We start from the raw sequence: 16,347 nt of genomic DNA on the forward strand, positions 1-16,347 counted from the left end.
TTGCCCAGCCTGCGATGGGATCCCTTGTTTTTTTCTTGCTGATGCGTTTGAGTTCTCTGTGAATTCTGGTTATTAAACCTTTGTCAGAGATATACCCTGCAAATATCTTCTCCCATTCTGAGGGCTGTCTGCTTGCTCTGCTTACTGTGTTCTTAGCTGTGCAGAAGCTTTTTAGTTTGATCAAGTCCCAGTAGTGTATTTTTGAAGCTGCTTCAATTGCCCGGGGGGTTCTTCTCATGAAATACTCACCCAGACCAATTTCTTCAAGGGTTTTCCCTGCATTCTCCTCTAGTGTTTTTATAGTTTCATGTTTTAAGTTTAAATCTTTAATCCAATGAGAGTCTATCTTAGTTAATGGTGAAAGGTGTGGGTCCAATTTCAGTCTTCTGCAGGTTGCCAGCCAGTTCACCCAGCACCATTTGTTAAATAGGGAATCTTTTCCCCACTGAATGTTTTTAATTGGCTTGTCAAAAATCAAATAGCGGTAAGTAGCTGGATTCATCTCTTGGTTCTCTATTCTGTTCCAGATATCTACTTCTCTGTTTTTGTGCCAATACCATGCTGTTTTGATCACTATCGATTTGTAGTAAAGTCTGAGGTCTGGTAGTGTGATTCCTCCTGTTTTGTTTTTATTTCTGAGTAATGTCTTGGCTATTCGAGGTTTTTTCTGATTCCATATAAAACGAAGTAATGTTTTTTCAAGATCTTTAAAATATGACAGTGGAGCTTTAATGGGGAGTGCGTTGAAATTATATATTGCTTTGGGTAGTATGGACATTTTGATAATGTTGATTCTTCCCAGCCATGAGCATGGTATGTTTTTCCATTTGTTAACATTTTCAGCTATTTCTTTTCTTAGAGTTTCATAGTTCTCTTTATAAAGATCTTTCACGTCTTTTGTTAGGTAAATTCCCAAATATTTCATCTTCTTTGGCACTACTGTGAATGGGATAGAGTCCTTAACTGCTTTTTCAACTTGACTGTTGTTGGTGTATATAAAGGCTACCGATTTATGAATGTTGATTTTGTAACCTGAGACGCTGCTGTATTCCTTGATCACTTCTAGGAGTTTTGTAGTAGAGTCCCTAGTGATTTCCAGATACACAATCATATCATCTGCGAAGAGTGAGAGTTTGATTTCTTCTGACCCTATATGGATACCCTTGATCGCCTTTTCTTCCCTAATTGCGGTGGCTAAAACTTCCATTACAATGTTGAAAAGCAATGGAGACAATGGGCAGCCTTGTCTGGTTCCTGATCTGAGTGGAAATGATTCCAATTTAACTCTATTCAATATGATATTGGCTGTGGGTTTGCTGTAGATAGCCTCTATCAGTTTAAGAAAAGTCCCTTCTAGACCAATTTTCTTGAGTGTTCTGATCATGAAGGGATGCTGGATATTATCAAAAGCTTTTTCTGCATCAATTGAGAGAATCATATGGTCTTTGTTTTTTAATTTGTTTATGTGCTGAATTACGTTTATAGATTTACGTATATTGAACCAGCCTTGAGACCCTGGGATAAAACCAACTTGGTCATGATGTATAATTTGTTTGATGTGTTGCTGGATTCTGTTTGTTAGGATCTTGTTGAATATTTTTGCATCTATATTCATTAATGATATCGGTCTATAATTTTCTTTTCTTGTTGGGTCTTTTCCTGGTTTGGGGATCAGGGTGATGTTTGCTTCATAGAACGTGTTGGGTAGTCTTTCTTCTTTTTCTACATTTTGGAACAGGTTGAGTAATATAGGTACTAATTCCTCTTTAAAGGTTTGGTAGAATTCTGACGTGAAACCATCTGTCCCGGGCTTTTCTTTTTAGGGAGGTTTTGTATGGTTGATGCTATTTCTGAACTTGATATGGGTCTGTTCAACATTTCCACTTGATTCTGGTTAAGTCTTGGAAGGTGGCATGCTTCCAAGTATCAGTCTATTTCCTTCAGATTTTCATATTTCTGAGAATAAAGTTTCTTGTAATATTCATTAAGGATTTTTTGGATTTCTGATGAGTCTGTGGTTATTTCGTCTTTGTTGTTTCTGATTGATGATATTAGAGATTTTACTCTTTTTTTCCTGATTAGGTTGGCCAGAGGTTTATCTATTTTATTGACCTTTTCAAAAAACCAGCTTTTTGATTTATTGATCTGTTGTATTATTCTTTTGTTTTTAATTTCATTTAATTCTGCTCTAAATTTTGTTATTTCTTTTCTTCTACTGGGTTTGGGGTTGGAATGTTCTTCCTTTTCCAGTTGCGTGAGATGTCCCATTAAGTTGTTAACTTCCTCTCTTTCCGTCCTCTTGAGGAAGGCTTGCAATGCTATAAATTTCCCTCTTAGAACTGCCTTTGCAGTGTCCCAGAGGTTCTGATAGTTTGTGTCTTCATTGTCGTTTTGTTCCAAAAAATTGGCGATTTCTTTCTTAATCTCATCTCTCACCCAGCTATTGTTCAGCATAAGGTTATTTAACTTCCATGTTTTTGTATGGGTATGCAGATTCCTATTGTTACTCAATTCAAGTTTTATTCCATGATGGTCCAAGAAGATGCATGGAATAATTTCTATTCCTTTAAGTTTACTGAGGTTAGACTTGTGACCTAAAATGTGGTCAATTTTGGAGTAAGTTCTGTGGGCTGATGAGAAGTATGTGTATTCAGTTTTGTTGGGATGAAATGTTCTGTAGATGTCTGCTAAATCTAAATATTGAATGGTTAGGTTTAAATCTAAGATTTCTTTGCTCAGCTTCTTTCTGGAGGATCGATCCAACACTGCCAAGGGAGTGTTGAAATCTCCAACGATTATGGAGCTGGAGGAAATCAAGTTACTCATGTCTGTCAGAGTTTCTCTTATCAATTGAGGTGCATTCTGGTTGGGTTCATAGATATTAATAATTGAGATCTCATCATATTGAGTATTACCCTTAACAAATATGAAGTGACCATTCTTGTCCTTCCTTACTTTTGATGGTTTAAAGCCTACTGTATCTGTAAATAAAATTGCAACACCTGCTTTTTTCTGATTACCATTTGCCTGAAATATGGATGACCATCCTTTCACCCTGAGTCTGTATTTGTCTTTTAAGTTGAGATGTGACTCTTGTATGCAGCAAATATTTGGCTTGAGTTTTTGTATCCAGTCAGCTAACCTATGTCTCTTTAGAGGACAGTTTAAGCCATTCACATTGATGGAGAGTATTGATAAGTCTGGTGGAATTTTGGGTATCGAGTTTTTCAAAGGTCCAGTGGACATTTTTAATCCTTTCGCCAGTGTGGAAGTTGGAGTTTGATCCAAAGTTTCTGAGTGAGTTTACTTTTGTGGTATAGGATTGGGTTGGTCATTGTGGAGGATAGGTCTGAGAACATCCTGAAGAGCTGGTTTACTTATGGCAAATTTTTTCAACATATGAATGTCATTGAAGTATTTAATTTCTCCATCATAGATGAAACTCAGTTTAGCTGGATACAAAATCCTGGGTTGAAAGTTTTTTTGCTTTAGGAGATTAAAAGTTGATGACCAGCCTCTTCTGGCTTGAAAAGTTTCAGCAGAGAGATCTGCAGTTATTCTAATATTCTTACCTTTGTATGTTATAGTTTTCTTTCGCCGGGCTGCTTTGAGAATCTTCTCTTTCATGTTAACTTTAGTGAAGCTAATTATGATATGTCTGGGGGATGACTTATTGGGGTTGAATCGTGCTGTGGTTCTGAAGCTGTCTGCTATCTGAATTTCAGATTCTCTAGGCATGTCTGGAAAATTTTCTTTCATAATTTCATGCAGAAGGGCCTCTGTGCCCTCGGAGGCGACTTCATCGTTCTCAGAAATTCCTATAATCCTTATGTTGCTTTTTTTCGAATTATCTGAGAGTTCTCTGAGTGAGTGATCTGTTTTTGCTCTCCATTTCTCTTCGTCTTTGAGAGATTGGGAGCGTTCGAAGACTTTATCTTCAATGTCAGAAATCCTTTCTTCTGCTTGCTCCATTCTGTTACTGAGGGATTCTACTGTATTTTTCATATCTTTGAGGGCTGTAAGTTCTTGCTTCAGTGTGTCTAAGTCTTTGGTGGTTTTGTCTTTAAATTTGTTAAATTCTTGAGACAATTTTTGAATTTCTCCTCGAATTCCTAATTCCATTTTATTAATCTTGTCTGCAATCCAAATTCTGAATTCGATTTCTGACATCTCAGCCAGTTGTTTATGAATGGGATCTTCAATCACATCTGCTGTATCTTTTCTTGGGGGGGTTGATCTATTCTGGTTATTCATGTTACCAGAGTTTTTCCGCGGATTCCGCCCCATGGTTATTTTACTGCCTTTGGTTTTTCCCCTGGGGTTTTATCGAGGGCCCGTACAGTGCTGTGGCCTGAGAAACTGGGGCCCTGTCTGGTGTGGTGGAGCAAAGTGGTTCTGTCTTGCTTTCAGCTGGTTTCTGTTCGATCCTATTGCAACTTCTACTCTGGCTTGAAGTCTCAGCTGTGTGGAGAAATCAGCAATTAAGTCACCCCGCCTGCCCACCTCTGGCCCCAGTTGGAAAAGGAGAATCAAACCTTCCTACAATCGCACACCCAGGGCACCGCCTGAAAAGTCCTCAGTCTATTAGCCCAGTTCAAAAGGTCCAAATCAGCTGTCTCAATCGGCACTTGTCTCGGGTGGGAGAGTTCAAGAGGTCTCTGGGAACTGGATCACAGGGGCCTGGTGACTCCTCTGAGACAGCTCACCCCAGTGCAGCGTGGAGTCAGGAGGAGCCACCCAGCAAACAGAGCAGTCTAGGAAGGTTGATGTCTCCTTCCCCACTTTGCCCCTCCGTCGGACCCAGTCACTGGTATCTCTGCAGATGGCTAACCCAGTTGCCTGCAGTGAACAGACACTCCAGGGGTTTGCACCTGCCTGAATCACAAGGAAGTCTGCCAGGCCCCCGCAGACTGCCGCTATCTAGCAGGAGGAGATGGGGCCTGACATCTTTGAGTGTTTGATGCAGGTGATGGGAAGGAGGTGTTCACTCAGGCTTAGCCCCGGCCTTGATGGATGCTGCTAACAGAACAGAACAGAACAGAACAGACAACTTTGCGGGGTTCTGTCTCTGTTCCTGTCGAAATCGCCTACAGAAGACGGGCTGTTTTGAGTTCAAACGTCTTTGCTGCTGGAGATTTGCGTTCGAACACCTCTCTGGGTCGGCCCCACCCTGGAAGCTTCCCGGGTTTGTGAGCCGTGTCAGGAAATCCCCCGCTCACCGGTGGCCTCCTCTGGTTGCCCAGGGAGACAGGGGGTGTGGCCTCAGAATATCCAGAAGTGAGCGTTCTGCCGTTAAAGAAAAAACGGCTGTTGATCTACCTCCAGGGAACTGCTGCTCTGGTGTGGGCACTCAGCCGACCCTTTTCTCCTCTGTCCTGCGCCCCAGAGTCAGCACTGAGCGGCCGCAGTTTGTGCTGGGTCCACACCCCTCAAGAGATCCCCCAAGAATCAGAACTCTTGGGGGATGGGCCCCCAGACCCCGATTGGGAGTGTGGGGGGAAGCTAGAGTTTCATTCAGTTTTACGCAACACTACGGCCTGGGGAGGGCTCCTGCACTGCACCGCAGGGAAGTGCCGCCAAGGCTTGATTTCCCCTCAGCAGCGTGCCCTCTCCTCGCTCACGTGTCCCAGAGTCAGCGCTGACTTGACCCGGCTCAGGCACTGTTCACTCCCCTTGAGAAATCACCCAAGGATCCGAACTCCTGGGGGATAGGCCCTCAGACCCCGAGTGAGAGTAGGGGCTCTCAGCTCTCAGCGGGGAAGCTAGAGTCTTATTCAGTCTTGTGCCCGGGGAGGGTTGCTGCACTGTACCGCAGGGAAGTGCCGCCGAGGCGTGACTCCCCTTCAGCCCGGTGCCCTCTCCTCACTCGCGCGCCTCAGAGTCAATGCTGACCAGTCGCAACTCGGGGACTGTCCACTCCCCTTGAGAAATCACCCAAGGATCCGAATTCCTGGGGGACAGGCCTCCAGACCTCAGTGGGTGGGAGGGGAGCGCCGGGGATTCAGGGTTGCCGGCAAAGGATTCCCAATGTTTTATTCAGTTTTATGCCCGGCAGGAGAACGCCACGGCACCCCAGTAGGGGAGGTAGGTCCAGTTTTTAGAAGGTCTCTCCCTGGAGTATAGTGGGAGGGCCTTTAATTTCTGCCCACTTGTTCAATTGTGGGGCTCTTGAGCCGGTATCATGGGGGAGGGGGACTCCCGTCCGCTTGGTGGTGGATTTTGTACCTTTTGTTTGCGTCCTTGTGATCACAGCTTGCCTCAGCGGTGTTGATGTGCGTTCTTCAACCTTCTCTCTTGGTGAGGCTCAAGTCCATCAGGATACTTACTAAATTCCTGTCCCTTAACTCTCCTTCTGGACGGGAGCCTTTGTTGAAAGCTGGCTTCAGTCCGCCATCTTGTCTCCCCTCCTGTTCACTATAATCTTTTATGGTCCTTTTATTTCTGTTACATTAGTTGTAATTTCATTTATTAAATTTTGTTTTTTTTATTTCATTCCTAGCTTCTAGGTTAGTCTAGCTAAAGCTTTGTACATCTTTTTTTTTAAATCAACTTTTAATATCATTGCTTTTTCCTATTGTTTTTCTAGTCTCTATTTCATTTATTTCTTATCTAATTTTTGCTTTTTATAAAGAGTAAAGTTTTCACATGCATTACCATGAGTATTTAGACTACACCAGCTATTCTTCATTGTCTGAAATAAATGTGGAACCAGGCCTAGGTGGTCTATGAAGAGCTCCTATAGGATCAACCTGCTGTCTTTGTCACTCTGAAGAAACTAAGCTTCATTGTTCAAATCTGTAAAATGAGAATGATAATAGTTTTTAATGTAGTTTTTATGAGGATCAAGTAGCTATCTATACAGAACATATGATACAATACATATTAATAATGTTAAGGTATTGTTAGCCTGATTATAGTAAGAATGAACACATGCTTCAATGGTAACTATAATTTTGAATGTAGAGTTAATATAAACATTCTTTTGGTTTATAGTTTGTTTACCAGTGAAATACTTTGCAGTTATCTGAACTTCAAAGCCAAGAGCAAAAGCATAATTTCTGGCTCCCCCCACATGGAGAGAGAATTTAGTTTTACTTTGTATTCCCTTTCCATAATCTGATATTTGTTAATTTAGTCTAGATTTACAGACCTAGTTTATTATTATAAATAAATCTTCACTTACATGGTGGTTTTAGTTTCTGGTTTCATGTTTATAAAAACATTTTTGATTGGTATTGATATTCTAAATAAAATTAGGGAATGAAGAAAATAGATTCTTTGTATTTCTCTTAATGTGTGATTTGATACCTGATTTCCTCAAGTGAGAGATTTGTCAAAGTACTGAAAGTCTAAGACATAATTTTCAGCTGGTAAAAAAAGTTGGGTTTTTTTATAGTTGTGTTTCTATTACTGTATATCATTGTAAACTGTATAATTGGTAGAACTCATGTTTTTCATTTAATTTTTTTCTTCCTCTACTCAGAAAGTCGAATTGATTTCGTTTTTGAAGGTCACCACAAAGGTTCAATGCTATTTACAGAAGGTTAATTGAATCCTAGAGTTTCTAATAGACTTTCTTGTTGATGAGAACATACAGTAGGATATTACTGAATGATAAATTTTTCTATTTCTTTTGGGGGCTTTTTAGAAGTTTTGATGAGAGAGTTATAGGAAATGGTTTTAGAAAGGTTTTAGTGATTTCTGTCTCTTCTAATCAGTATTAAATCACAGCTTATATTTGGATTATGCTCTGTGGATTTTTGAGAGCTATCTGTTATCTTTGTGTTAACTTAAGGTGGAAACTTTTCAGTGGAATTCATTTTCTAAGAATGCCTTTTCTATATTAGTATACCAGTATTCATACAAATGGATGGTTTTAATTCTGTACAATGCCTCTTTCAATATTAAAACACATTAAGGATTTACCTTTCTTGCCTTGACTGGTGAATTTCCTGAAAAACTGTGTAACATAGCGTTTAATTTCAAGGTAATATGCACTATGTAATACCCTGTTTCCCCGAAAATAACACATCCTCCGAAAATAAGACCTACTTACAGGAAAGATAAGACGTCCCCTGAAAATAAGACCTAGCGCATCTTTGGGAGCACACCTTAAAATAAGACACTGTCTTATTTTCGGAGAAACAGGGTAAATAATGAAGTAAGTCAAAAACATTTGACATAGGGCTTAAAGAGTCTTAATACTAATTTTCAATTATCCCTTAGTGTATTGTTAAAAATTTTATGAAGACATTAAAAAATATATATATATATAAATGTGTACTATTGGCCTATAGTTCTTTAAGACTGTAAGTATGATTTTCAATCTATTTCAATACTATTAAATTGTATCCTACTCTTTGAAGATTCGATTATCAAACATTGTCTTATTTATCCTATAAATTCTAATAAAGGTGAAATTTCCTTTTACAGAGCTTAAAGTTTTTTACAACTCCTTGGGTGGTCAACTTACTGATGTGCTACTGTACTTGAAAGAAGGTTTAAACATGAGGATATCCAAAGCATTTTGAGTAGCTGTTAGTGTTGGGATTTCAATAGAAGTTTCTTATTAGGTGTTTCTGTTACATATCTAAATTATACTAATAATTACAAATGTAACATCACCAGTAATACCAATGCCTAACAGTATTTCCCCATTTCCTGCAGTTGAAGAAATGGAATATATTTGCTAAGTATATTTGCTTTATTCTTTCTTTTAACAAAATTTACTTCGCTTATATTTTGTCCCAGGCACTAGGGACACAAAAGTTGTTCTGGTGTGCTCCTTTCCAGATTTATCCATGTTTTGAGGCCAATAAAATGAAAAAGCACATAAACAAACAATCCTCCTACAATTGGCAGGCTGGAGACTGACTTGGGATCATAAATAAAAAGGTGGAAGTAGTTTGTATTCATTGTCTTAGATGGTATTTTCAACATGAATGTGTAGAGTGAAAATAGAAATGGTTGATGAATGCCTAGATTTAAGATGGCTAAGAGGAGCCAGCAATGACACTAGACAGAAATGATTGGAGAAGTAGACAGAAAGTCAAAAAAGAAATGCCCAGGGCATGAGGTAATCATACATCTCTTGATTTTTGCTCGAGACAGTCCAAATTCTCTCTTTTTATCGATATCACATCTGGTTAGTACCTCCTTTCGTTTTGCAAAAGTTATTCATCCTACCTTTGTACCCCTAAAGAACCCTAAGTTCTTTGTTATAGCTTTTGTCACATACTGGTAATTATTTTTTACTTATCTTTCTCCCCCAGTAGACAGTAAATGCTTAAGGGGAAGGCAGCACCTACCGCACTCTCTGCCTTCCAGCACCTGACATAAACTTAGAAGGCGATAGATGTTTGATGAATGCCTAATTAAGGAATTAACCAGGAAATGGTATAAGATTAGATAGATTGAACTCAAAGAATAGAGATGTGATTAGGCATATAAAATAGCACTACCTGTGGCAAGGGAACCCCAACTTTTAGCAGATTACCCCAACAGAAGAGTATGTATGCCTCTTGTACCTCAAATTAAGTGTCTGATTGGCAAGTGGTTTTCCTATAAACGCTGATTAAGGAACCATGGCTTCATTCATCTTATGGTTCTACTTCAATACATAAAAAAGGGCTGCAGAGGGGGACAAATAAGGGGCTAGACTCATAGGCTTTGATTGCTAGATCTGGACATGGCACACATTGCCTCAGTTTATAATGCATTGGCATATCATGTAACACCATTGACATAGCTATCTCTACCTGCAAGGGAGTCTGGAAATGTGGTCCAGTTGTATGCCCACAGAGAAACATTCTTCCCTACAGTGACAATGTATGTTTATTTTAAGGAGGTTTCTTTACAGAAATTTCATTTTTAAATATGCATGTGAAACAAAAATAAAACCTAGGAGATTATTAGAAACCACCGAAATTTATGTAACACTAGTTATGTGTAAGCCCTTTTCTACATTGGGAGAAAATGTTATGTTATCTACATTTGGAGAAAAAAAAAAAACAAAAGAACAAAGGAATCAATTCAATATCTTGTCTAAAAGTTGAAGGAAAGAAAAGGGAATATCATAATAATATTGAAAATAAATCTCATGTTCATTTATTGTAAGCATTAATTACTATGGAATTGTTCACTTTAGATATGATTTTCAGAGAAGTGTGTGTCTTAACACTAAAAAGCATGATGTTAAACTTATTTGTGTGTCAACTATACGTTAGCTAATTAAGGATAATTGGACAATTTTATTTTACTATAATGTGACAGGTTCATATTAAATTCATTCAAATATTTTAGCATTTCTTTTCTTTTGTTATTGCACATCTTGAAGCTGAATAAGAAATATATCCAAGTCCCATCAATAGCAAGGTGAATGTTGTCTCATTTTATTACTATGTTTATTATATTTTTAATTAAAAAATAAGACATTTTTATTACAGATAATGCAGGAGCTAATGATTATAAAGATGTAAAAACAGAATTATTACTAGTATCACCACTCAATATATATATTGGGATATATCTTTGCAAAATTTTTTTATGAATAAAAAATTCTTTCCTTTTTTTTTGATGTTAGTTTTATTGTATGTTTTAAAAAAACGAGAGCACTCTATAATTTGTTCTTCTCATTCAATATTATATAATAAACATAATAACATATTCTGCATTATTTTAACAGCTTCATTGTGTTTCATCATGTGATATATCAAAATGTATTAAGCCTATCACTCAGTACAGTAATTAGATTATATTCAGTTATTTGTTATTATAAAAGAACTTCCGTGAACATTTTTGTGGCTGGATTTTTGCCAAACTGTTTTATTAGACTGTGTTTAAAATGTCGAAACCATGAGTTCTTAAGTTTTAGTATGCACAATAATCATTCCAAGGACTTATCAGACTCCTCAGCTCTAATCATAGAAAAACTGGTTGGGCAAGATCTGGACTGGGACCTGGGAGTCTGAATTTAGCAAGCACCTTCTGCAATTCTAATGTAGAGGGTTTGAGCATCATATTTTGAGATATACACTGGCTTGGAGACATGAGAAACATAGTCGAACTTCTGTAAGTTGACCAGGCAAGGGGCTGGAACAAATTGGTCCACAGATGGAAGTGGGCAACATGAGGAACTGGGCCGACTATGCTGGCATGTACAAGTGATGCATGTCTGGTCTCTGAAGATTGGGTCAACTGAAGGAGGTGACCAATGTAGGAGGCCGTCAACTATGGGGCTCTCCTCTTCTATCCTTTCCCTCATCTTCTTGCAGAAATGCCATTTTCTAGCAGTAGTGCAAGATTCAGGTTGCGTTGGTGGTCAGTTTAAACTGTCTTCCCGAAATAAGAACCTCTTTGCTTCTACCTGAGAAGTTTTTCTCTTTATTTCTTAAGCATAATGGATACACATTGATCTGGTGTGTAAAAAAGCCACTTATACTATTTTTGAATGGACAACGTTTGGATATAGACATCTGCTTTAGGCTGGGCACAGGGGCTTATGCCTGTAATCCTGGCAGTCTAGGAGGCCGAGGTGGATGGATTACTTGAGCTCAGGAGTTCAAGACCAGTCTTAACAAGGGCAAGTCTCCATCTCTACTAAAAATACAAAAATTAGCTGGATAGCGTGGTGGCACCTGTATTCTCAGGTACTGGGAGGCTGAGGGAGGAGAATCACTTGAGCCCAAAAGTCTGAGGTTGCTGTGAGCCATGATGCTGCTGCAACATTCTACCCAGGGCAACAAAACGATACTCTGTCTCAGAAAAAATAGGTATCTGCTTTAATATATATTATCAAGATAAACATGTAATTATAGGAAGTTTGGGTTTAAACTGACAATATAGGTGTATAAGCATGAAACATAAACTTTATTTTTAATAAAAACAATTTATTCAAAAGAAGTTACCTCTTGAGGCAGTTTTATCTAAAAGAAAATGTCACAAACATTAAGTCATTCACCAGATAATCTGAGTCGCATAAAGTATATTTGAGATTACAGTGTTAATATCCAGAGTGGGTAGCTAAACGCTGCCAAAAAGACGTTACGTTTGGCCAACTACATTCAGTACTGCTAAAGCTTTGCTAGATGCAGTCTTTGTTATTCTTTTCTACATTCATCCTAAATGAAAGAATCTCATGCACAAGTTATTAACTTACTATTAAGCTTTTAGTTATCCACGAATGTGGGTTAATTTTGCGGATAGGTCTTTAGATGAACTTCTTGAGTACACAGAAGCTCACTTTCCCTATATAAAAGCTGAGATTGCTAAGATTGTTACGTTGTGGGTATGTTTTCTTTCTTTCTCTATCTCTAGATTTGTTAATCACACAGAAACATTGATCTGCCATAGGTTGTTGCAAAATTAGAGCATTTCAGAGTGGAAAGTGGTCTTAAGGTTTATTTTGTATAGTCTCTTGATTTTAATGGCCAAGGAGATGAAAGTCCAGCAAGGCTAAGTGACTTTGTAAGACGGTATAAGAAATTAGTGACAGACTAGAGCCTAGAATTTCTATTACCATATTCAATCAGAGATTATTATCAATTTCTAATGTTTATATAGGGCTGATCTGATCTCAGTTCTGTTAAGTCTTTGAAAAAAATTGAAGTGTAAGGCTTATTGAGTTATGGTCAATTAGTGTGTTTTTTATTCTTTTCCAGTACCTTTACCCTGGCAGGTACTATCATTGTTAAGGTGGTTCAGCCTTGTAGTTATTAGTTCCAGCTTTAACTTAAAAGAGATTCAGGTTTGGATGCTGACTGGTGGGTGAACAACAATCCTGGTTTGCTTGGGATGGTGAGGTTTCCCCATACACAGGACTTCCAGTGCTAAAAGCAAAAAGTCTCAGGCAAACTGAAATCGTTTGTCAACCTACCAGCCATGTGGCATTATGGCCAAAGCATGCTGTTTTATAGGTATCTACTTTTTTGTTTGGGGGATATTTGTTTTTCTTTCTTTCTTTTTTTTTTTTTTTTTTCCTTTCAGCTTTTGGCCAGGACTGGGTTTGAACCCACCACCTCCGGCATATTGGGCTGGCGCCCTACTCCTTTGAGCCACAGGTGCCACCCTGTTTTTTGTTTTTTTAATGTAAAACTAGAACAGTAAAAGGTGTTAACTCATAGAATTTTAGTAAAAATTAAATAAGATGGCAAATTTAAAACACTGTATCACTTAATAAGGATTCAGTACATTTTAGTCGTTATTATTACTGATGCTATTTTATAAAGCAAGTAGATCCCTCAAAGCACAAATTCTCAAAATCCTGATCTTCAGATATAGGATTTGAAATAAATAAACTTTGTTTTAAGCTTTGCTCTTGTCTTTCCTTGGTGGGGGCCCTTCTGTTTTCCTGTTTGTCCATAAAATCAGACGATCAGTTGAGTCCAGCTTGTACATGCTTTCACATTTCTCAAGATGTAAATCAGAAAGAGACAAATTTTCATTTTAGAAACCAATTGGAGAAAGAACATCAAAGGCAGCATAGCACTGTGGAAAGAAAAAAAATAATCACCCTTAATTATGATCATGGTTGCCATTTTGTGGGTTTAAACTTTGTGCCAGACTTTGGTGCTCCAGATACTACACATGTGGTCCATACAATGACCCTGAAATGTAGATACTATTACTTCAGTTTTCAGATGCAAGACAACCTCAGTGAGCCACAGTTACTTGCCCAAAGCTAGAAGTATAAAAAAGAGTGCAGCGAAGATTCTAGGTCCAGATGCTACGAAGTCCATGCAGTTTTAAGGTAGTTCAGCCTAGTGCTTATTAGCTCCAGCTTTAACCTAAAAGAGATTTAAATCAGGTTTGGATGCGACATGTAGGGTGATCAACCATCAAGCTAGTTTTGAGAAATGTGCTTTGCCCTATTGGGCTGGTTTCTTTATCTATAAAACTCAGAAGGGAAAGAAATTGCCATTGTCACATTGCAGGTAATGAACTGTGCATATCACATGCATGGTCTTATTTAATATGTAAATATTAGTCCCGGTTTTATAATGAAGAGACGGAAGCCTTAGAGAGATTAACACTAAGAACACAATTAGTGAAGGCAATGTAAGCATTCAAAACCCATCACTCTATTGAAACATGTCATAACATTCAGTGCTGCTATAATTCTGGGTATACACATATAATAAATGTTGCCAGAGTAGACTATCCAGCCACTTAGCAATGATTATTGCTCATGCAATAGGATATCTGTCTCAACTAGAATCAAAATATTACATTTTCAATTTTATTCTACACTTGGTTTGTCTTTGCATGTGGATAACATGCATCAAATTTGCAAAATTCAGCTGTGATCTAAATATAATTTTACTTGGTACTCAAGGACTCTTCTCATGTCTTTCTTGATTCCCCTCCCAGAGACTTATAAAAATTTGCAAGAGAATATCTGAGTAACATGTGACATATGAAAACATGTGCTACAAATACAGTATTAAGTGTGAAAAAAAAAAGAGGACTCATTTTATTCTTCTCTTTTCATAGGCATGTATGTGAAGAAAAAAGCACATACAGATATATATTCATGTGCTGTGAAATGACATTCCAGTCAGCCATGGACCCTACATACAATGGTTGTCCCATAAGATTATAGTACTGTATTTTTACTGTACCTTTTTTATGCTTAGATATACAAATATATCTAAGAATTATTGTGTTACAATTGCCAACAGTATTCAGAACAGTGCTGTACAGATTTGCAGTCTAGGAGCAACCGTCTATGTAGTGTACAGAGTGGTTGTATAGCAGGCCATGCCCTCTAGGTTTGCGTCAGTACGTTCTATTATGTTTGCGTGATGAAATCGCCCAGCGCCTCATTTCTCAGGATGGATCCTTGCCATTATGCAGCACTTAACTGTATTTATAGCCTGCCATGTGCATAAGTCATAGTATATGTTAAAATGCATTTTTTGTAATTCATTTCATAGAAATGAAAAATAATTGATTTATTTTTGATTTTATAGAATTTATGCCCAAAGCTATATTCTAAGATCACTGAAGATGCTAGTTAACTGTTATAACCAAGCCATACCTAGCAAAATTTAACAAATTTACTATTTAAAAATAAATTTAGATTTCGATTGTGAGTTCTCATCTTTGCACCAGATATTATTCTGTTAATGTCTTGCTCCCTAGTTAGCATGTTTCACGTATACATTTCACCTAATTTCTTTCCCAGAAAGGTACAAAGCCATTATAAAATGATAAGTACTGGGACTTTTGTTGATTACATGTACTTTCCTGAACTTTTGCCTTAGGCCTCCGAGGAAACACTACATTCCAGTCATGAAGAGGAAGACCCTCTCCGAGGAATGGAACCCTATCTTGTACGGAGACTTTCATGTCGGAATATTCAGCTTCCCCCTCTTGCCTTCAGACAGTTGGAACAAGCTGACCTGAAAAGTGATTCAGATAACATTCAAAGACCCACCAGCCTCCCCCTGAAGATTTTGCCACTGATTGCTATCACTTCGGCAGACTCCAGTGGGTGAGTGTCCTTGAATGAGTTTTTGTGGCTCATTGCTTGATTTGAGTGGGAGGATATTAGAGTTTCTAGAGTCCAAAAAAGGATGATTTTTCTCAGGTGACATCTCAATCTCTGCAAGAGAAGACATTTAGTCAGATTGTTTTGCAAGGAGTTGTTGAAAATGTACTGATTTATGCTAATAAGGGCAACTGTGCTTGGAAAATTAATATCGGCCATGGTGATTTAATAAAAAATTTCTTAACAGATGAGAACTAATGGACAAATTACCACGTGGGATACATATCTAGAAAGAAAAGGCAATGTTCATTGCTGCAAAATGAGTTTGGAATCAATAATTGATTGTATTGTAATTAGAATCCAAAGAAATTTGTAATTATATTCATGAGCCTAGTAATTTGGCCTTTGACACTTTGAGGTGTTGCTTACGAGAATATGTCGTGTTTCAGTTCCTAGTATAAGGTGATTTTATTTGGCAGTAGTACTTACAAAAGAATTGAACACAATTGTGTCTCCATGATACGACATTCCTACTTTGTATAGTTTTTTGTGTTTTTATTCTTTTCTTGCTATTTATCAAGGAAATTTGTACTCTTTAATAGCAACATCATCAGGTAAAAAATTGTGGAAGAAATTAAGGGTAATGGATACATCCATTATTTGTCCTTTTTGCCAGCTGCATCATTAAGAGGCTTGGATAGAAAGGAAAGAGGTGAAGCCAAGTGGCTCAGATACAAACTCTTGAGCATTTGCTAAGACTGTAAGAACAAAATAATTATGTCACAAATGTGATTTTGCTTTATTCTTTGTCAAGTAAAAGGCATCTCTAGGCAAGGTACCTTTTAATTTTGCTAAAA

At 37.8% G+C, this 16,347-nt stretch overlaps 1 protein-coding gene across 1 annotated transcript in view; it reads left to right on the plus strand.

Annotated features, from left to right (window-relative positions):
• LOC128585054 (cAMP-specific 3',5'-cyclic phosphodiesterase 4D-like) overlaps nt 1–15,510 on the plus strand; it is a 288,963-nt gene extending 273,453 nt beyond the window's left edge. The window contains exon 3 of the mRNA XM_053590280.1: nt 15,264–15,510. Coding sequence (XP_053446255.1) covers nt 15,264–15,497 — 234 coding nt within the window. The 3' untranslated portion in view covers nt 15,498–15,510. The remainder of the gene's footprint in view (nt 1–15,263) is intronic.
• The last annotated feature ends 837 nt before the right edge of the window (nt 15,511–16,347 follow it).

The sequence above is a fragment of the Nycticebus coucang genome, chromosome 1 (assembly GCF_027406575.1).
Source record: "Nycticebus coucang isolate mNycCou1 chromosome 1, mNycCou1.pri, whole genome shotgun sequence".
In the NCBI taxonomy this organism is placed as follows: Eukaryota; Metazoa; Chordata; class Mammalia; order Primates; family Lorisidae; genus Nycticebus; species Nycticebus coucang.